Source organism: Malus domestica, chromosome 03, assembly GCF_042453785.1.
Source record: "Malus domestica chromosome 03, GDT2T_hap1".
Taxonomy (NCBI): domain Eukaryota; kingdom Viridiplantae; phylum Streptophyta; class Magnoliopsida; order Rosales; family Rosaceae; genus Malus; species Malus domestica.
Genome location: NC_091663.1, coordinates 25864694 through 25886052, shown reverse-complemented (window position 1 = coordinate 25886052; position 21359 = coordinate 25864694). Strand labels below are relative to the sequence as shown.

At 36.4% G+C, this 21359-nt stretch overlaps 2 protein-coding genes across 2 annotated transcripts; both read left to right on the top strand.

The window, feature by feature from the left end:
* Positions 1 to 511: 511 nt before the first annotated feature.
* LOC108169211 (dormancy-associated protein 2-like) lies at positions 512 to 2197 on the top strand. The gene is made up of 2 exons (XM_008349887.4): positions 512 to 1330; positions 1637 to 2197. Exons 1-2 carry the CDS (start codon positions 1222 to 1224, stop codon positions 2011 to 2013), a joined length of 486 nt encoding a protein of 161 aa, XP_008348109.3. The 5' UTR covers positions 512 to 1221; the 3' UTR covers positions 2014 to 2197.
* Positions 2198 to 20319: 18122 nt separating this feature from the next.
* LOC108169986 (dormancy-associated protein 2-like) lies at positions 20320 to 21340 on the top strand. The gene is made up of 2 exons (XM_017324405.3): positions 20320 to 20506; positions 20810 to 21340. Exons 1-2 carry the CDS (start codon positions 20398 to 20400, stop codon positions 21154 to 21156), a joined length of 456 nt encoding a protein of 151 aa, XP_017179894.3. The 5' UTR covers positions 20320 to 20397; the 3' UTR covers positions 21157 to 21340.
* The last annotated feature ends 19 nt before the right edge of the window (positions 21341 to 21359 follow it).

Sequence of the window (21359 nt, the reverse complement as noted above, 5' to 3'; positions counted from 1 at the left end):
GGGGAAAGGACCGAGTTCCTCTCCTTCTCCTTTCCCTCCTTTCCCTCCTTTCTTCCCTCTCTGGTTGGTCACTCTCTCTTTCACTTCTTTTCCGATTGGACCTTACTTTTCTCTTTTCTCTGCTTTCTCTCATCTCCCATTGGTCATCTCCTCACCTCCTTCTTCTGATTGGTCTGCACCCTCCTTATCTCTCATTTCTTTTCCAACTCAACTACACACGTGGCATAACAATTCTTTACTCCAGAAATCTGGAGCCTTCTAGAAAATAATCAATTTACCATTTTGTCCTTGACTTCCTACACTCTTTAAGAAGTCATATTCTAGTGTTGCTAGGGTTGTATTCCGTATCATTGATATGAACTAAATTGGACTCTAAAATAGCCTTGTAAAACTACCTTGTACTTGAAGGCAAAATTTGAAATGAAGAATATTGACTTGAAGTTTGAGCATTGTTCATATGTATTCCACCATAAATTAGTATACACCATGAATTTAAGAATGAAGAAGAATGTTGTTGATGATGATGATGTTTTAAAAAAAAATTGGTTCCAAATCTGATGCTTATTTTATATGGATCAAGTTAAATCTAACAAGCCAAATACGGGCAGGATCTGGTAGTCCAATTGTAAATGGATTCAGATATAAACTAAAGTGCATCCGTCTACAAATGTAGATATATCCCCTGAAATGCCATCTTAAACTGTTAGTCATGACAAACTACTTATTTTGACTTAGTTGTTGATCATATACAATATCAATTTATTATTCTAAGGAATCACAACTGAAAACCAATTTCTTTTTGGCTTAGTTAATGGTGCTTAATTACATTTTTCACATAATTAGCAAAAGGCATCTACAACTATGACCACATTGCCGCATATTGCGTAGAAACAAATTTTTATGACCTACTAGCTAGGTTAGATGGCTCATTTCTTACTTAATACGTAGTGGTATCAACATATCATCAAACCAAACAAAGCATGCTTTAATAGAGTTCAAACTACTCGAGGGAATTTGATATGTATTAGGTAAAAAATATTTTTCGTTTACCACTCTACTGTGAAAAAATGTGGGTGTCCAAAGATCTACCCTCTCCTTCTCTTAACTTTGAAGGTCTATAAATAGAGAAATCCAAAACACATGATATTCACTTCCCTCTGCGATCATCTCTTACCTTCATCATTCTATCCCATCACCTCATTTGGTTAATTATAAGCAAACATGGCGTCCTCAAAAACTTTTCTTCTACTGGGTCTTGTCTTTGCTGTTCTCCTTATCTTCTCTGAGGTTTCCGCTCGGGAGCTGACTGAGACTGCTCCTACTCAAACCCGTGAGTTTCTCGGTTTCTCAATTAAAATTACTTCTTGTTTCTTTTATTCGATTACGCATTTGTAAATTTTGCTAGGCACATTTTATTCATCATGCATAGCAGGTTTTAAGATGCATGCTACGAATTTTGACTTTAGTTTCCCACCTGTTTTCTTCTCGAACTTAAACATTTTTTGTTGGGAAAACGAGTAACTTGGGAACATCCGGATGGTTAGTCACTTTGCATGCATCGGTAGTTACTGCTACTGCACTTACAAGGCTTAATTTTCAGTTTTTGATATCCAACTTAATTGTTTTCTTTTTCAAGAGGAGAGCGTTGAACAGTCTACCTATGGTGACCATTATAACGGATACGAGCATAAACATGGATACGGGCACGGACATGGAGGGCATGAGCATGGCTATGGACATGGCTACGAGCACAAACATGGAAAGCATGAGCACGGCTATGGACTTGGAGGCTATGGACACGGAGGCTACGGATATGGAGGCTATAGACATGGAGAGCATGGCCACGGACATTGGAAGCAGCACGGGTTTGGCCACGGACATTGGAAGCAGCACGGGTATGGCCACGGCCATTGGGAGCCCGGCCACGGCCACGGACATTGGGAACACAGGCATGGGCCCGGCCATCACGGAAAACTAGTAGCTGGTGCTGAAGAGGCTGAATTACAGAATTAGATATATGACCCTTCAATTTGCCTGTAGTACTGAAGTAGTATGCATTGCAATAAAGATTTGCTAGTCAATAAAAGCAGTAGTCCATGAACTGTGCGCTTTGGATCTCACAAGTATCATGCTGCGCTGCGGCAGGTCAAAAAATTTATCATGTAAATAAAGAAATATACTAAAAGTTTTAATGCTATATATATGTGCAAGAAAAAGAATAAGAAAAAGAAATCTTGTTTATTCTCTCATCAAAATGAAATTAAAGCAATATTTAAAAAGAAATACGTTTATTTTCAACAATAATACAAGTAAATTGCATTCCATCCACTAATTTTTTAACATTGCTTTAAATCATTGCCATAATATGAAAATGAACTTGCCCGTACTAATGTAACCATTGACCATAAATAAAAAGCAGATATGTTTAAATGAGCCACAATTAATTAAACCAGACCTAGTACGGGCCTAAATTGGTAAAAGCATTACTCTAGTTAAGGAACATGACAGACCAAACCCACAAATTCACACCATAACTCATGTAGCCCCAAACCCACAAATCCACACCATAGCTCATATCTACATTAAAAAATGGTAATTTCGTACTACCAAATTCTCCCCTCAGTTGCACTTATAGCCAAGCGTACCACTCCTCTCCAAATTTAGAATAGAGTAATTGTTATATACTGCAATATGCGATTTGATTTGTTTTATTTGTGTTGTTTCGAATTAATGTTTGGACCCCAGCTCGTGTGTTGTGTTGTACTATCGAACTTCAGTTTGGAACCTGTATCTATCATTTGCAAATGGCGACAATGAAAAACTTGAACCGGGAAAAGGGAGGGGAAACAATCAAGTGCGTATTTACAAGCAAAATGAAGTGATGCTTTAGGGGTGGAGACAAATTGCGGACATATCCTGTGTGGCCTTTCCCAATTCTCATCTTTTTTTTTCCCCAACCAACTGCAGTTGTACAATATAGTAGTGACTGGGGATTTAGCCCGTGCGTTGCCGCGGAATGTCCAACGAATTATAAGTATTGTATATAAGTCTTCAAATACAGGACTAAATGTGTTATAAAAATGGTGTGTAAAAAGTATTTACATAACGTTGTAACAAATCAATATTTGGATAGAATAACATGATGAACTTTATTTTAATCAGGTACATGAAAGACTATCTAGCAACACAATCTGTCAAGAGGTGTAAGTTCTCTACATACATACATATATATATATATATATATATATATATATATATATATCAAATTGTCATACTTCATAAAATTAAAGGGATGGGCAATTTAGGGAACCTTGGCTGCCATTTGTCATATTGGACAACTGCTTCAGCCACCCCCACTGGAATTTAGGGTTGAGTGCATTTCATTCAAAAATCCATCACTCTGAAATACGAAAACAAAAACTCAATTCAAACCCAACATATCCAACAACCCAAATATTATAATAATCTAATCAGACAATAAACAATTAGAGATGAAGTTCTATTACTATAAAGAAATCAGGGGTTGTCTAGTTGAAGCTAGTTGAAGCTTCATCAAATATATAGAGCATCATCAAACAATCAGAGACTAATCTCAATTACCAGAAAGAATTTGGGGCTTGTTTGGTAGAACTATTTGAAGCTTCATCCAATATATAAAGGATGACCAAAGAAGTGAAAAAAGTGGTAATATGTTGTTATAATTGAATCACAATTCATGTGAAATCTTGTTCCTAGATTTCACTGTTATGATTTACGTATTTGAATTATTGAGATTTGTATTATTGTTCAAGAATTTATTTTAATTTGTTTGAATTTAGATTTTTATTACAGTAGTTACGAGGCTTGAAGTTTGGAAATTAATTATTTAAAATTCATAGACCATTTGAGGTCACAATTTATATTTTTGAATAGAGCTCGATCTCAGAAATGCGTAGGCGTAGACCGTTCATGAAACATAGTTATAACGAGAGAGTTATTAACGTTTAAAGTTAGGGGTATTATTGTAAATTGGCTCTCATCTAGAAGGCTCTAGCAATTTTGGAGCGGTGGGGGGAAATGCCACGTGGGTGCCCAGGATGGAGAGTTGAGGAGAGAAAGGAGAGAGATAGAGGGAGGAAAAGAAAAGAAAAGGAGGAAAGGGGAGAGGTCTCGGCTAATGAGGGGAGAGAGGAAAATGAAGGGGCCAATGGCAAAGAAAAGAAAGGAGAGGAAGGGAGAGAGGAGAGACTCACTGGATCCCTTACCCAATCCTCCATTTCGACCCAACCCGAGTTCCATCGACATTCCCAACGGTTTTGCGTCCATTTTTCAGGTGAATTACGGCCTTCCACCCCCACTAAACAACTCCATGGCCTTTATTCTGCCATTTTCACCAAAAAAATTCAAAGAAATTTGGTGGTAATTTGATGACGAACCGATGAGGGTGTCCCAAAGCCACAACGACGGAATCCGCCATTTCTGCAAGCTCTTCCGTCAACCATCACCACCCTCACGTGTCTTTGGAGTCCAAGAACAAAGCCCAATCAACATTTGGGGCGGCGGAGAGACAAAATGGACGAATTGAAGTTTACCCTTTTAGGGTTTTCTGGCGGTTCTTGATGATTTCAGGCCACTTCTCGGCCAAACTAGGCTTCGGCCCAGGTATGAAAATTTCTCCCCTCACTGAGATCTACTTTCCTATAAAATTTGGTAATTTTTAGAAATAGTTGAATTTTCCGGCGAGTTGGGGCGGCCAACAGCCACCCACGGCGGCGGGTTGCCAATGGGCCGCCGATACTATTTTACGCTAAATTGATGTCTTGATCTCAGATTTGATATACGTATGATGTGATTTGATTATTGTGAACTTAGTTTTATTATGGTACGCTACTTGATTATTACAGGAATCGGCGATCCGACCGTTGGATCATAATGAAATTTTAATATGTTGTTTTAGAAGCATAATGTGGTTCTTTGGAAGTTACGGATCTGAAATCCGATGTGTGGATCTTATGGATTGAATTACGTAGGGTTGTGGGCACCACCGTTGATCGAGAGTTGACTTTTGGTCAACATGTCTCGAATCGTTTATAAAACTAAAATTAGTATTAATAGAGGCTCATTGAGGCTTTGTGGACCTATCTAGGTGAGTGACTTTAATATATGTGATATGGTGATTACCCGATTCTTTATATTAATATTCTTTGTAGATATGACTTGGTTTTATAAATGTGTTTTCTGTTAAAATGCGATTCTTCTATAATTGGCCATTGATCTATTTTTATTAAATGTGAATTGATTCATGGATTGGTAATATTTATGAAAAAGTGATTTGAATTGCATATTGAAATGTTTGTTAAATTGAAGGCTAGTAGGAGACCATGACCCTGCTTAGTTAATCGGCGATAGGGGGTCACTAGTGATCCTATTTGGTTAATCCGCGATAAGGGACCGAATTATTTATGGATCGTGCTTGGTTAATCCGCGATAGGCGATCCTTATGGCCATACATACTTAGAAGTGATCATGCTTGGTTAATCCGCGATAGGTGATCACTGCCTAACAGTTCCATAGATGTGACTCTGCTTGGTTAATTCTCGATAGAGGTCACTACCTATTTAGTTAGCTTGGTCCTGCTTGGTTAATCCATGATAAGGGACCATATTTTCTATGGATCGTGCTTAGTTAATCCGCGATAGGCGATCCTTATATCTTTGGTATGGCCATACACACACACACACACACACACACACACACACACACACACACACACACTTAGGGGTGATCATGCTTGGTTAATCTGCGATAGGTGATCACTGCCTAACAGATGCGGAGGAGTGACTCTGCTTGGTTAATCAACGATAGGAGGTCACTGACTACTTGGTTATTGCAGGGGTGGTTTTGCTTGCTTAATCCGCGATAAGGGGCCACTTCCTGTTTGGTTACATATGTAGGCTTCGGCCGAACTGTGTCCCTCTAGTCCTAGTTTTTAATGCGCATATGAACGATGGTTTTTGAGAATCTTGGTGGTTTAAATGGGAAAAGCCGTTGGATGTTTGGGTGACTCTTTCGGAGTTGTTAGAGACTGGACTATGTTTTCATAATTACGAACTTATCTTTGAGGTTTATAAACTGTGATCAATGGTCTTTCCTTTTATTGAATATCAGATACTTGTATTATTGTCACTCAGCTGGGCTTCGCAGTTTATCCGAGTTATGGTTGGCCATTGCACCATTTCCATGATGTAGGCACTGATTATATATGTGATAGATTTGAGTACAATATGAGAAATCGTTAGATATTTTGGATTCCGTTGAGTGGTCGGAATCCTTGCTCTTGTTCATTTCCATAAGGTTAATCTAGAACCCTAGATCCGAGTGAATGGGAATTACCCACAAAATACCTTGTGAATATTAATTAGATTCACCATGTTTAATTACTTATAATTCAAATAGGGAATTATGTAGAGTTCCTTATTTAAATACATGAAATGATATGTATTCGCATTGATTGATTAACGTAGTTAAATGCTAAGATTATGCATCTTTGAGTCATGAATTGATTAATTGATGGGATTTTGGAATGACGTTGGATATGATTGTTATTATTATGATTATTTTAGTTGATCAATGTGGCTTGAGAATAATATGTGCTCATTGGTTATTTGATATGTTACATGCTGTGGATGGAAGTGTCGTGCTGAAAACATGGAATTTATATGATGGATGAATGAGATTCTTGGATGGCATGTTGGTTTGTTTTGTAGCCCTGAACTTGGTAATGTCATGCATGTCAAGTTCTAATAATTGATTACAGAATTCTATGTATTCCCGTTAGAACACATTGGAATAAATGTCTGAATTAGTGATCGACGAACTACGAATGACTTGCTCCCTGTTTAGGGTACGTAGGCAGTCTAACAAGGAGGTTAGATGCAGCCATAAAGCATACAGAAAATTATTATGGAATTGGATCTTGAGTTATGCCTTGTCCATACCCTGGAGGAGGGATTTGTTAGATATATGGATGTTGGGTGATGTCACGCATCGATCATGGACGTATGTCGGGTTCGGGACATGACAATTCAAATCTTACTCCAAGATGGACAGCATGGCAAGTTTAATTCATGAAATTAGGAATATATAGAAGTCAAATAGTGTCTACTATGATAGGTAACCCTTTGGGCCACTTGCATTTGTCCATACCTAATCGTTGTATATAACTCTTTGCAAATAAACATGTATATCAAATATCACCTTTTATATCTTTAACCCTCTGTGTAGTTAACACATATTTGAAACATCATCTTTAAAAATATTTAGTGAAATGAAAATTGAAATTGAAATCCATTTAATCACGATACAGTTTGCTACGAAGCTCAAAACTGATAGGGTTACCTAGAGTGCAATGGGACTTTGTAGATTTTGTGTGGTGGAAAAAGGTTTGTGGCGCTTGCCCCCACATGCAGGAAAAGTAATTTGGGCTAATGAGAATTCTCTCCGGATTCTTTTTGTGAAGATTCTAGAAATTCTCCAATCACATCCGTTCATCGTATATTGTACGATCAGAAAAAGTTATAAATTTTTTTATTTAAAATTAAATATAAACAGTACCTGACGAAAAGTAGCCACATGATGTATGATAAACAGATATAATTAGAGAATTCTGAAATCCTCACAAAGAGGATCTAGACCTCATTCTATTTGGGAGATGGTCCATCTAATAAGCTAGGCAAAAGTACTACTTTTACTGTCCATGTGTACTATTTTTATAGTAAAGATAAGATCTACGTACATTACTGGCTATATTTTTATTAGAGATAGTGTAAATAATGATAATAAAAGATATGTCTAACACTACTCAAATTAACGGGGTAGCTATAAGTTGTTTTATGTGTGTGGGCCTTAAGAAACACGTGACCCGGTCTTCATACTCTAGAATTTCTGCATAGAGAGTAGCCTATTCCATTTTAATAACAAGGAAAATATAGAAAACTAATCAAATAGGAGGCAGATTATCTGCCCTCCTGTTTGGGTGCCATTCTCATCCCCTCATGTTTGTGCGGTTACGGTTAACTCATGTCAACATTTTATATTCTTATTGTTTTTTGTCTTATTATATTTATAAAAAAAATAATATAAAATGTTGACGTGGCTTAACTGTAACTGCACAAAATAGGAGGGGAAGAGAAGGGCACCCAAACAGAAAGGCAGACAATCTGCCTCCATGTCTCACAAATTTTTTATTCAAAAACACACACCGTCAATATTGAATTTGGCTTCATTGAAAGTCATGATTATAAGTTGAAATTTGGTTCATGCTGATAGAGATAGTGCACTTGAGATGTTGACATTTGTCTAAATCTTAGATAGGCAGTTAGTTTAGTAGAATCTTGTGAGTTGTATAAATACCTCATTCATGTAATAACTTTAGAGTTAAGTAATCAATACACGAAAAATAGCTTGAGCTTTCATCTCTCTCTCTCTAAGTTCTCTATGTAATATTGTTCTTACAAATTCGTGGTATATACATTGACATGGTATCAATCGCCATGATAGCTCACAGCTAAAGCTTCGATCCCAGTCTTCCGTACCTCTAATTTCTGTAATTTCGTCTTCTCTGATTTCTGCAATTTCATCTTCTCTGAATCATCGACTGCAGATAAGAGTGTGTAGTTGACATCTCTTCGTCTTCTTCGATTCTAGGGTTTCTTGAATCTCTCACATTGCAGATCAAGTCCCTGCTTTTCGATTCTTCGACTATTGCGTTTCTTGCACACCAAGTGTTTGCTGTGTGTTCTGTGAGGTAAATCTGCAACTACATCGTGTTGTTTTCTTGATTTTTTCAAGGGAAAAGTGGTTACTTGTTCTCAGTTACAGCTACTTCAATCCCCTATAACTACACTTGTGTCTTCAATTTCTACATCTGTAAATGTTAAACTTGATGATACCAACTATCTGAATTGGCACTTCCAAATGCAATTATTGTTGGAAAGTAATGGAATTATGGGATTTGTGGATGGATCTCATCCCCGTCCATCTCGAATTTCCTCAGTGACCAGAGAATCTGGTATGAATGTTCTAAATCCCTCTTCTTCCACTGATTGTGATACGTTCTTAGTTTGGATGATGCATGATAGGGCACTTATGCAGCTTATCACAGCTACATTATCTCCTGTAGCTATGTCATGTGCTAATTGCAGCACTAGTTCTAAAGATTTGTGGACTCGATTGAAGCAGCAGTTCTCTTTTGTTTCTAAAAATAGCATATTTCAGATGAAGTCTAATCTTCAAACCATTAAAAAGGGATCTGATTCCATTGCTCAGTACTTGTAACTGATTAAGGAGGCCATAGATTATCTCTCTGCTGCTAGGGTGTACTTTGCTGATGAAGATATTGTTATTCTTGCCCTTAATGGATTACCAACAGAATACAATACATTTAGAACTGTTATAAGAGGAAGAACGAATGTTATTTCTTTGAAGGAATTCAGGTCTTAATTGCTTGCTGAGGAAGTCATCGTTGAGTCCAATACAAATGCACCTTTTATGACTGCTATGATGGCTAATCATCCTAATTCTTCTCAGAAATGGCCTACACAATCAGGATTTATATTTGGTGGATTTAAGCAGTTCAATAACAACAGGAATAAGGGCAAGGCCAGGTTTAATCAAAATGCTCGCAATGTACTTGGTTAGTTTCCAAACCAATTCTCATCTAGCTCTTTTGCTCCAATAATGCTTACTTGTCAGTTGTGCAATGTTGATGGTCATTCTGCATCTTTCTGTGGATCTAAACCACTAGAGAAACCCAAGTGTCAAATATGTGGCAGATTCAATCATAGTACCTGGTTTTGTTTTTACAATGAGAAAGGTCCCAACTTCATTAGGGCTGGTTCCACTTCCCAATATTCTCAGATGCAGTCATATTCTCCATAAGGGTTTTCTCATCGCTCTCAGTTCTCAGGCAATCAATTTCAAGCTCCCTCTCAACCTATGCAAGCTATGCATACACTGGCTTCTCAGCTTTATCACAAACATTGTCTCAGTCCACTCCTTAGATTTGGTTGACTGACTCAGGTGCAACAAATCATATAACTGCAGATCTTAATAATCTATCTTTGGCATCACCATATCCTTCTACTGAAACCATTCAGATAGCAAATGGTGAAGGTTTGCCTGTTTCACATATTGGTAGCACTATTTTAAAACCCTATGTGCATCCAATTAAGTTGAATTATGTGTTGTATGTTCCCAAGCTTACACAGAACCTTTTCTCTGTACATAAAATATGCTTGGATAATAATTGTTGGCTTATTTTTATGCCTTCTGTATTTGGATTCAGGACAAGGCCATAGGGAGACTACTATACAAAGGACTGTGCAGTAATGGACTCTACTTCATCCATTCCATTGCTCATCCTTGTTTTGCAACCAATCAACCAATTGTGGAACACAAAGCTTTCCTTGGTCAACTTGTCAATTCAACTACCTGGCACAATAGGTTAGGGCATCCATCCAATTCCATTGTGTCCCTTATGTTACAAAAATCACACCTAGCATGTACTAAAGAGGCTAATCCTAGTATATGTCACAGTTGCTTAAAAGGAAAGTTCTGCAAATTACCTTTTCAATCTACTGTCAATAAGTCTGTAGTACCATTTGAGATTGTACACAGTGACCTTTGGGGTCCTGCACCATCTACTTCAGTAGATGGGTTTAGATACTATGTCACCTTCATTGATGATTATACTATATATTGTTGGGTGTTTCCTTTAATAAATAAATCAGACCTTTGTGCCACATTCATTTCCTTTTATTCATATGTACTCACTTAATTTAATTCCAAGGTTAAAATCCTGCAAATTGATGGAGGGGGTGAGTATATATCCAATAAACTGCAGTATTTTCTATCAAATATAGGTGTTTTCCATCAAAAATCTTGTCCTCATACACCTGAACAGAATGGGGTAGCTGAGAGAAAACATAGGCATGTGATTGAAACTACAATCACTTTGTTACAAACTGCAAAATTACCTTCTCAATTCTGATCGTTTGCCTGTCAAACTGCCATATACCTTATTTACAGAATGCCTACACCCAATTTATAAAATAAATCTCCATTTGAAATGTTATTTAGTTGTGTTCCAGTTCTATCTCATCTAAGAACTTTTGGGTGTGCCTGTTATCCACTTCTTAAACCTTACAACACCTCTAAGCTTCAAACCAAAACCACAAAATGTGTCTTTTTGAGGTATGCATCCAAATATAAAGGGTTTATGTGTTTTGAAGTATCTAGGCAAAGAATATATGTATCTAGACATGTGGTATTCTCTAAAAAAGAATTCCCTTACACAGACTTATTGACAGCAACAAAGTCACAAGTCATCCCTGTTATTACTCAACATGTGAGTCAAACACCAGTTGTTACTTATGATAATGTGGTAGTGTCCCCTGAAGTATTATCATCTCCTGGCCTTATACGCGCTTCACCAATGAGTATTCATTCCAATGCACCTACTCCCAGATCACCACCTCATAGTAGCTCTCCACCTGATACATCATTATCCATACCTCTTGCTTCCTCTCAGCCCATTACTAGTGCAACAAGTGATTTTTCTCATATCTTTGTGGCACTTGACTATAGTCCTGACAGTCTTCAAATAGTATTGGATATTCCTCATCTCAATTTGCACCCTATGCAGACAAGAAGCAAGAGTGGCATTATCAAGAAAAAGGCTTTCTTATCAGTTTCCAAGGATACTAACTTGTCTTATACTGAGCCTCTCACCTACAAAATTGATCTTAAAAGTTCAGTGTGGTTACAGGCTATGACATATGAGATTGGTGCATTGTATACTCAGGGTACTTGGAGTTTAGTTCCACTGCCACCTAACAAGAATCTTGTTGGTTGCAAATGGATTTTTAATCAAAAGACATTCTGATGGGTCTATTGCATGGCATAAAGCCCGATTCGTAGCCAAAGGATTTGGTCAAGAACCTGGAATTGACTATTGTGATACATTTAGTCATGTGGTTAAACCTACCATAGTACGAATTATTCTTGCACTTGCTGCTAATTTTAATTGGTCTCTCCGGCAGCTTGATGTCAAGAATGCTTTCTTACATGGCATTCTTCAAGAGGAGGTATATATGGCCCAACCACCTAGTTTTGAGGACTCTTCTAATCCTCACCTAGTCTGTAAACTACATAAATCTCTTTATAGCCTGAAACAGGCTCCACGGTCATGGAATGAGAGATTTACCACATTTTTACCTAAATTGGGGTTCAAGAACACCTACTCGGATTCTTCCTTGTTTGTGAAAATTGTGGAATCTAATATTGTCATTCTCCTACTCTATGTGGATGACATTATAATAACAGGCAGTGCATCTCAGGCAATTCAACAAGTGATTTCTGATTTGACTTCTGAATTTGATATCAAGGACTTAGGTCCTCTCCATTTCTTTCTTGGTATTCAAATCACTGCAACTTCCACTGGTTTGTTCTTGTCTCAACACAAGTATGTTACTGATTTATTGCAGAAAACATAAATGTCTGAATCCAAATCATGTGAAACACCTTGCTTGCCTTATAATAGGCTACTGAAGGATGATGGAGAACCATATTCAAATCCTAGTTTATATACGAGTATTGTAGGTGCTTTACAGTATCTCACATTCACCAGACCTGATATTGCATTCTCTATGCATCAGATATGTCAATTCATGCAAAATCCCATGGTTTCTCATTGGATTGTTGTTAACAGAATCATGCGTTATTTAAAAGGAACTAAGGAGTGTGGTATCACCTATTCTCAAGGAGACTTGACATTAAAGGCGTTTAGTGATGCTGATTGGGCATGTGATCCTAATGACAGGAGGTCCACTACGGGTTTAGTGGTGTTTTTAGGCAGTAATCCCATATCATGGTCTTCTAAAAAGCAACAAACAGTCTCAAGGTCTTCTACTGAGGCTGAATATCGGGCATTCTTTACAATTGCAGCAGGACTGGATTGGATTCAACAAATTCTGAGTTTTCTACAAATCCAAGTATCATCACCACCTGTGTTATTTTGTGACAATCTCTATGCAATAGCATTGTCATTCAATCCCGTACAACATCAACGGACAAAACACATCGAGATTGATGTACATTTTGTTCGAGAAGAAGTGGCTTCAAACAAACTTCAAGCGCAATTTGTGTCTTCCAATGAGCAGTTTGCCGATATCTTGACTAAGGGACTTAGTGCACCTTTGTTCAAAATTCATTGCAGCAATCTCATGCTTGGACTATCAAAGCATGAGTTTGTGGGGGGATGATAGAGATAGTGCACTTGAGATGTTGACACTTGTCTAAATCTTAGACAGGCAGTTAGTTTAGTAGAATCTTGTGAGTTGTATAAATACCTCATTCATGTAATAACTTTAGAGTTAAGTCATCAATACATGAAAATTAGCTTGAGCTTTCATCTCTCTCTCTCTCTCTCTCTCTCTCTCTCTCTCTCTCTCTGTGTAATATTGTTCTTACAAATTCGTGGTATATACATTAACACATGCAACTATTTCTTCACTTACTGTCAATAGTCTTTTAATTAGAAAGTAGCTTCTACGTGGGGAAGTAGAAAAAAGTAAAACTTTTTAAAGAGTTTGGATCTAAAGACACAGTTTTTACATACATTTTTATGAGACTCACTTTTTAATATTTTTTAAAGCATATAATAGAAATTGTTTAGGTTTGAGAAAATGCTGGTAATTGATGAAGAAACAGTTGCTGGTAATTTATGAAGATACAATTGCGGGTAATTTATGAGGAAACAGTTTTCGATAATTTATGAGTCAAACTTCAAATGAATTACGATACCATTGCGCCCAAATTCAATATAATTACGATGGTGTCATTGCACCCTTGTTTTTGTCCTTGTAATTAAAAAATTGATAGAGTGTAATTGATTAAAATTTTGTTATGTGAGCCATTTTCTTCGAAGCTCTATTATAAATATGAATACTCTAGATCCACAAACGAGAGACTTAAGAACAAGTCTTTTTAAAATTTAACTTCAGAATTCAGATTGGAGACAAGTATGTCGTGGACTCATATTCAGTCACATAATTGTGAATATTATTCATATTATAATTAACCATCGTTTGTGCCCTCATAATTATAAATACATTGAGTATGGGTTAACGATTTCACCAATAATTCATAATTAATGGAAAAAAAACGTTTTGATCACATAATGCAAGCAGCATAAAAGGCTATAATCATGAAAAAAAAAATACTATCAAATCACGAATCAAACCATAAAACATTTAAATCCAAAACTATGACTAGCGAAAACAGGCATATAGTATTAGAAAATATAGAGAGGGCTCTATGGATGCAAATTTCTTTCTCCTTGATCTTGGACAAAATTGCACCTACAAAACAATGAACACATTTGGTTAAGGCCAAAAGCTTCACTCTCCCACGATGAATGAGGGGGGCTTTGGCCGAAGAACCTCTAATGCCAAAGTTAGAATTTAGAGAAAAAAATGTTTAGAGAGTTTTTGGAGTTTTGTAAGAGTGTGGACTTAGGTTTTTAGAGAAAATGGGGTTCAATATATAGAGTATGGCCAGTCCTCCTTTTAAGAAAAGGTTGCCGGCCCTTTGGGGTATATTTGTGTGAAGTGGGTGATTTAATTGGTAATTAATGGATTAATTAGGAATAAATCCATTAATTAGCCAATTAACTCAATTTATATGGAATGTTTTGAAGGTTATGAAATAATTACCTTGTGGAAAATATAGGATGAGGATGGATGAAATAACTTTGAATTTATTACCTATTTTGTTCACCTTTGACTTGATTGAGGGATGATTGTCCACTACTCGCGCGTAGGAATCCCGATGTGCTTCAAAGATAATTTTGTCATTTTCACCCAAAAATCCATGTGTCGCCTCTTGATTATTTTTGGCTCCACACGCTCAATTATACGGTACCTCTTGTTCACATAATCGTATCAGAAATTTTGGGTTTCCTCGTATCCATCCCCATATATACCCAAATTCTCATTTTCATATCTTTCCTAAATCTGTGGGTAATTTCGAAGAGCGGGTTTAACGGATTCGGGGACAAACAAAGCTGCTTGTTAAAGTCCAAAATGAATTATATAATGTTTTAGCTCTTTAGCCTTTAATCATACTTGTCTTCTGATTAGGAAAAAGTTAATAAAAAATCTTCTCTCAATCTGTTTCCGACCGGATGCATTTTTGCTCACCCACATTAACTATAGGGTATGCTCACCACCATTTTCAATGCTTGACATGTGTAATCCATACTAACTCTAGTTAAGCCTTATTTTTTTTATTTTTTTTGCTTTAATTAATAGGAGAGAGAATCCTATTTTTACTCATTTACTTCCATATATATCCTTTCTTTTTTAATATTCTATTAAAACTTAAAAATCCCCTTTTTGAATACAAACAGACGCAAGTCTGCGCTACCATCTTCTAGGTTTTCATCTGCTACGCTACTGGGTTTTCCATCTGCTAAGGTATGCAATTCCCCTTTTTTTTTTTTTTTTTTTTTTTTTTAGGATTATTATAGCCTATTACTTATGACATTGATAGTTGTAAAATTCACCTTTCACCCTATGAGAGTAATTGTCCAACCCAACCGGCAAGTAAGGATGGGCATTGAAATACTTTAAGTTATGTTCCATCATGGACCTGACGGGATTAGGAATTCAAAATAAAATTGACATACCTGGTAGGGTAATGATGTCATTGAAATAACACTTGTTTTAGATGAAACTCGGCAAAATAAAATTGTACAAAAAGCTAGTCCAAAAAGTGGGCAGTACTTTGAGATGAAACTCATCAATATCCAACAAAATACAATTGTTTGATATGAAACTCATCAAAATAAAATTGTACAAAGCTAGTAGGATGAATATTCTTCACTTCAAAGGATGTCGTTCCAAACAAAATTCTCTAACTTGTATTACAACTTGATCTAAGATGTTGATGGATTTGAAAAATTCAGTTCAGGAGTGGTTCTCAGAGGTATTGGTTGAATGTTTGATGTTGATGGATTTGAAAAATTTAGTTGAAAAGTGGTTCCCAGAGGTATTGGTTGAATGTTTTCCTGCAAATTAATAAAAAGAAAAAAATTACTTATGAAACTAGAGAACAAAAATATAGTACACTATATATATAGTACATTAAGTGTAGATACAAACCCCATGATTCATAAATGAGTAATTGGACATCATGGGACTTATATCTTGAAATCCAAGTTGGTGATTTTGAATCCCTTGAACTGGCAGATTTTGAATCCCTTGAACACAAGGAACAATTGGAAATCCATAAGGAAAATGTGTGACTTGACTTATGGGTGCCATATTGAATTGGTTTTGACTTGGGATTCCAATATGTCCCTAGATACCAATTCCAATTGATCCATCAGAAATATACTAAAACAATGCTAATGAACAAAAATATAAATAAATAAATAAAACATTCATGACAAAAATTTGCTAAACTTTAAACCTGAGTTTGTGCATATAGGGACATGATGGAACATAACTTAAAGTATTTCAATGCCCATCCTTACTTGCCGGTTGGGTTGGACAATTACTCTCATAGGGTGAAAGGTGAATTTTACAACTGTCAATGTAATAAGTAATAGGCTATAATAATCCTTAAAAAAAAAAAGGGAATTGCATACCTTAGCAGATGGAAAACCCAGTAGCGTAGCAGATGAAAACCTAGAAGATGGTAGCGCAGACTTGCGTCTGTTTGTATTCAAAAAGGGGATTTTTAAGTTTTAATAGAATATTAAAAAAGAAAGGATATATATGGAAGTAAATGAGTAAAAATAGGATTCTCTCACCTATTAATTAAAGCAAAAAAAATAAAAAAAATAAGGCTTAACTAGAGTTAGTATGGATTACACATGTCAAGCATTGAAAATGGTGGTGAGCATACCCTATAGTTAATGTGGGTGAGCAAAAATGCACCCTTTCCGACCACCGTCCCCCCACTTCCCACTCTCTTACAAAGGTCTATAAATAGGGAGAGTCAAACCACTTTATACTACACAGCAATCCTCTCTTAGATACAACCTTCAGAAACCATTACTGTGCTTCTTTTTGTATTAATATTGTTCGGAAAATTATGGCATCCTCAAGGACTTTTCTTCTTCTTGGCCTTGTCTTTGCCGTTCTCCTTCTCTCCTCTGAAATCTCAGCTCGTGAGCTAGCTGAGACTACTGCTCAAACCCGTGAGTTTCTTCTCCCTTTCTTAACTAAAACATATTTAACTAGTAAATAGACCGAAGGAGTGAAAACATGATGTACTCAAGTGTATGGCAAACAAAATTGTCTTCTAAGCAACTTGAACAGTATATATCTAAATTGGTTGCAGAACGAAATATATATAGATTCTAAGCACTTCTGGATCGATGTAAAAACATGCTGTTAGTTTATTCATTTTGCGTGTAGGGCATTTGTACGTGCATGCACATGTTAATTTTGGACCCTGTTATAACTAGCTAATTAGTGACGTATACATTAATATTTCAACATTTTATTTCTTCTCAATTTGTAAGGTTCTACTCTCTTTTTTTACCCATAGAGGATAGCGTAGAAAAGGCCTGCGACTGCGACCAAGTTCAGGGCCATGAGCATGGACATGACCACGGTCACGGAGGGCAAGGAGTCATGGTCACGGGGGGCAAGGAGGTCATGGCCACGGGCCATGATGGAAAACTGGGAGTTTGTGCTGCAAAGACTCAAACAAAGAATTAGCTAACCTCGTAGCGTCTATGTGAGTTGTAAGAGTCGTATAATATGCACTAAAGTTGTATTGGTTGAGTAGTTTATGAACTCTCAATCATATATAGGCAGGCTTTAAGCTTTATCTTGTATTCTCTTAATCAATCATCTTAGTATGTGTTCTCTTGATCGATTACCTTAGTATGTGTTGCGATGCGCCTTAATTTTCTCAATAAATATTGCAAAGTTAAAAATGTCTAGCATTTCAAGTCTGCTATTAAGGAGTTTCTTTGGATACTCATCATTTTGGTGACAATAATTTTTTTGATTATTGGGCTTCTGATTCAAATTTGGGACATCTTCTAACATTAGGAAGTGAAGTACTACTTCGATACCATTAACTAGTTGGTCCGATCATTATCTAGTTAAAGAATTATTTTGTGCACTGTTGACAAAGGGTTTGGAAGCTCTAGCTATGGTAAAATAAGAAGTTAAAGCTGTTGAGCTATACATTACAAACACACGCCATGAATGAGGTGGTGATTGTATTGTTGAAAGGTCCATACTAATTTTCGAATTATCTAGTGGATGTATTCGAAACTATTAGTTCTTTTGTTTTTATGCAGACAAATATTATGGAGGCAACAACTTTATAAAATGCATGGGTAGAGATTCTTAAAAAATGTCACCTCCCGGCTCCCCTACCCCAACCCGCCCCGAAAAATAAAATAAAATAAAATAAAAAACTTGCTTCAACTCTTGGGCCAAAAATCAGCTTTAGGTTAAAACTGATTTTTGGGCAAATTTAACCCAAGAAACCGACCAAAGTGAAACCCCCGACCCACTCTTGCGCATTGATACGCCCAGGTAATAGGCGAGCCGTAGCCCAACAACATGCGCACGGAATGCGCCAAGGTTGACAATGCGCAAGCCCCAGGCTGACGCCAATGTCGGCCACAATCAAATAGCCCAACTACTATAACAATTTAAAAAAAAATTATTTAACTCAAGATTCACCCAAAAACTCTATAAATAACTATATCTATATCTATTTGTTCAACTATTAGAATCTAAATATTTTTTTAGTTAAAATGTCCATAAAAATAAATTAAGATAGTCTACATAAATTTTATTTTTCAAAAAAATTATTTTAGAAAATAAATTTACCTAAGCTCATTCCTTAGTAATCTCAGGTTAAAATTTTAACCCATAAGGGTTGGAAAAGAAAAGCTCTTTAAGGCTTAAAACCTAAATTTATGAGTTAAAAATTTAAGGTTTTAATCCAAGGGTTAGAAATGGTCTAAGGGCTTAACTTTATAATTATGCATTTCTTATCTTTTTGCAGCATTGAGGCATGCCCGATCTATGTGTAATTTCAAATTACCTAAAAATAAGGGGCTTAAGAATATCGGTATTATTTGTTAGGATAATGCTAGGGAGACTAAATTTTTAAACCAAATTTGCAAACCAAATGATGTGTTACCAATAAAAAATAAACACGTTAATCGATACTTAATTAATAATCCAATAATCAGCCACCATATCATTTGGTTTAAAAAATTGATCTTCCTAGCATTGCCCTATTCGTTAACATTGCTTAGTGTCATGATTTGAATTGTAACGCAACGCATATGCGCTGGTGATACATAGCATTTACTCTTGCTACATTCCATTACAAATTCAAGTATTCAATCACAACAAAATTGACACAATTGCTGGTACACTCCTTAAGAAGTCATATTCTAGTGTTGCTAGGGTTGTATTCCGTATCGTTGATATAAATCCCAATTGGACTCTAAAATAGCCTTGTAAAACTACCTTGCACTTCAAGGTAGAATTTGAAATGAAGAATCTTGACTTGAAGTTTGAGCATTGTTCATATGTATTCCATCATAAATTAGTATACACCATGAAATTAAGAATGAAGAATGAAGTCATTAAGGATGATATTTAAAAAAAAAAAAAATTGGTCTTAGTTAGATTTGATCCAAATCTGATGCTTATTTCATATGGATCAAGTCAAATCTAACAAGCCGAATACGGGCAGGATCTGGTAGTCCAATTGTAAATGGATTTAAATATGAACTAAAGTATATCCGTCTACATACGTAGATATATCCCTTGAAATGTCATCTTATACTATTAATCATGGCAAACTACTTATTTTGACTTAGTTGTTGATCATTTACAATATCAATTTATTATTCTAAGGAATCACAACTGAAAACCAATTTCTGTTTGATTTAGTTAATGGTGCTTAGTTACATTTTTCACATAATTAGCAAAAGCCATCTACAACTATGATCACTTTGCCACATATTGCGTAGAAACAAATTTTGATGACCTACTAGTTAGGTTAGATGGCTCATTTCTTACTTAATACGTAGTGGTATCAACATATCATCAAACCAAACAGAGCATGCTTTGGTAGAGTTCAAACTACTCGAGGGAATTTGATATGTATTAGGTAAAAATAGTTTTCGTTTACCACTCTACTGTGAAAAAAATGTGGGTGTCCAAAGATCTTCCCTCTCCTTCTCTTAATTTTGAAGGTCTATAAATAAAGAAAGCCAAACCACATGATATTCACTTCACTCTGCGATCATCTCTTACCTCATAATTCTATTCCATCACCTCGTTTTGTTAATTATCAGCAAACATGGCGTCCTCAAAAACTTTTCTTCTACTAGGTCTTGTCTTTGCTGTTTTCCTTATCTTCTCTGAGGTTTCCGCTCGGGAGCTGACTGAGACTGCTCCTACTCAAACCCGTGAGTTTCTCGCTTTCTCAATTAAAATTCATTTTTGTTTCTTTTATTCGATTACGCATTTGTAAATTTTGCTAGGCACATTTTATTCATCATTAGCAGGTTTTAACATGCATGCTACGAATTTTGACTTTAGTTTCCCACCTGTTTTCTTCTCGAACTTAAACATTTTTTGTTGGGAAAACTAGTAACTTGGGAACATCCGGATGGTTAGTCGCTTTGCATGCATCGGTAGTTACTGCTACTGCACTTACAAGGCTTAATTTTCGGTTTTTGATATCCAACTTAATTGTTTTCTTTTTCAAGAGGAGAGCGTTGAAAAGGCTACCTATGGTGACCATTATCACGGATACGAGCATAAAAATGGATACGGGCACGGACATGGAGGGCATGAGCATGGCTATGGACATTGGGAACATGGCCATGGCTACGAGCACAAACATGGAAAGCATGATCACGGCTATGGACATGGAGGCTATGGACACGGAGGCTACGGATTTGGAGAGCATGGCCATGGACATTGGAAGCAGCACGGGTATGGCCACGGACATTGGGAGCCCGGGCATGGCCACGGAAATTGGGAGTACGAGCATGGGCACGGCCATCACGGAAAACTAGTAGCTGGCGCTGCAGAGGCTGAATTACAGAATTAGATATATGACCCTTCAATTTGCCTGTGGTACTGAAGTAGTATGCGTTGCAATAAAGATTTGCTAGTCAATAAAAGCAGTAGTCCATGAACTGTGCGATTTGGATCTCACAAGTATCATGCCGCACTGCGGCGGGTCGAAAAATTTGTCATGTAAATAAAGAAATATACTAAAAGTTTTTTTTTTTTTTTGTCGAAATTTGGATA

Bases quoted from the DNA above. Each gene is read 5' to 3' on its own strand.
- LOC108169986 (XM_017324405.3), top strand. From the start codon at position 20,398: ATGGCGTCCTCAAAAACTTTTCTTCTACTAGGTCTTGTCTTTGCTGTT. The intron at 20,507-20,809 runs GTGAGTTTCTCG...TTCTTTTTCAAG, and splicing joins GACTGCTCCTACTCAAACCC to AGGAGAGCGTTGAAAAGGCT.
- LOC108169211 (XM_008349887.4), top strand. From the start codon at position 1,222: ATGGCGTCCTCAAAAACTTTTCTTCTACTGGGTCTTGTCTTTGCTGTT. The intron at 1,331-1,636 runs GTGAGTTTCTCG...TTCTTTTTCAAG, and splicing joins GACTGCTCCTACTCAAACCC to AGGAGAGCGTTGAACAGTCT.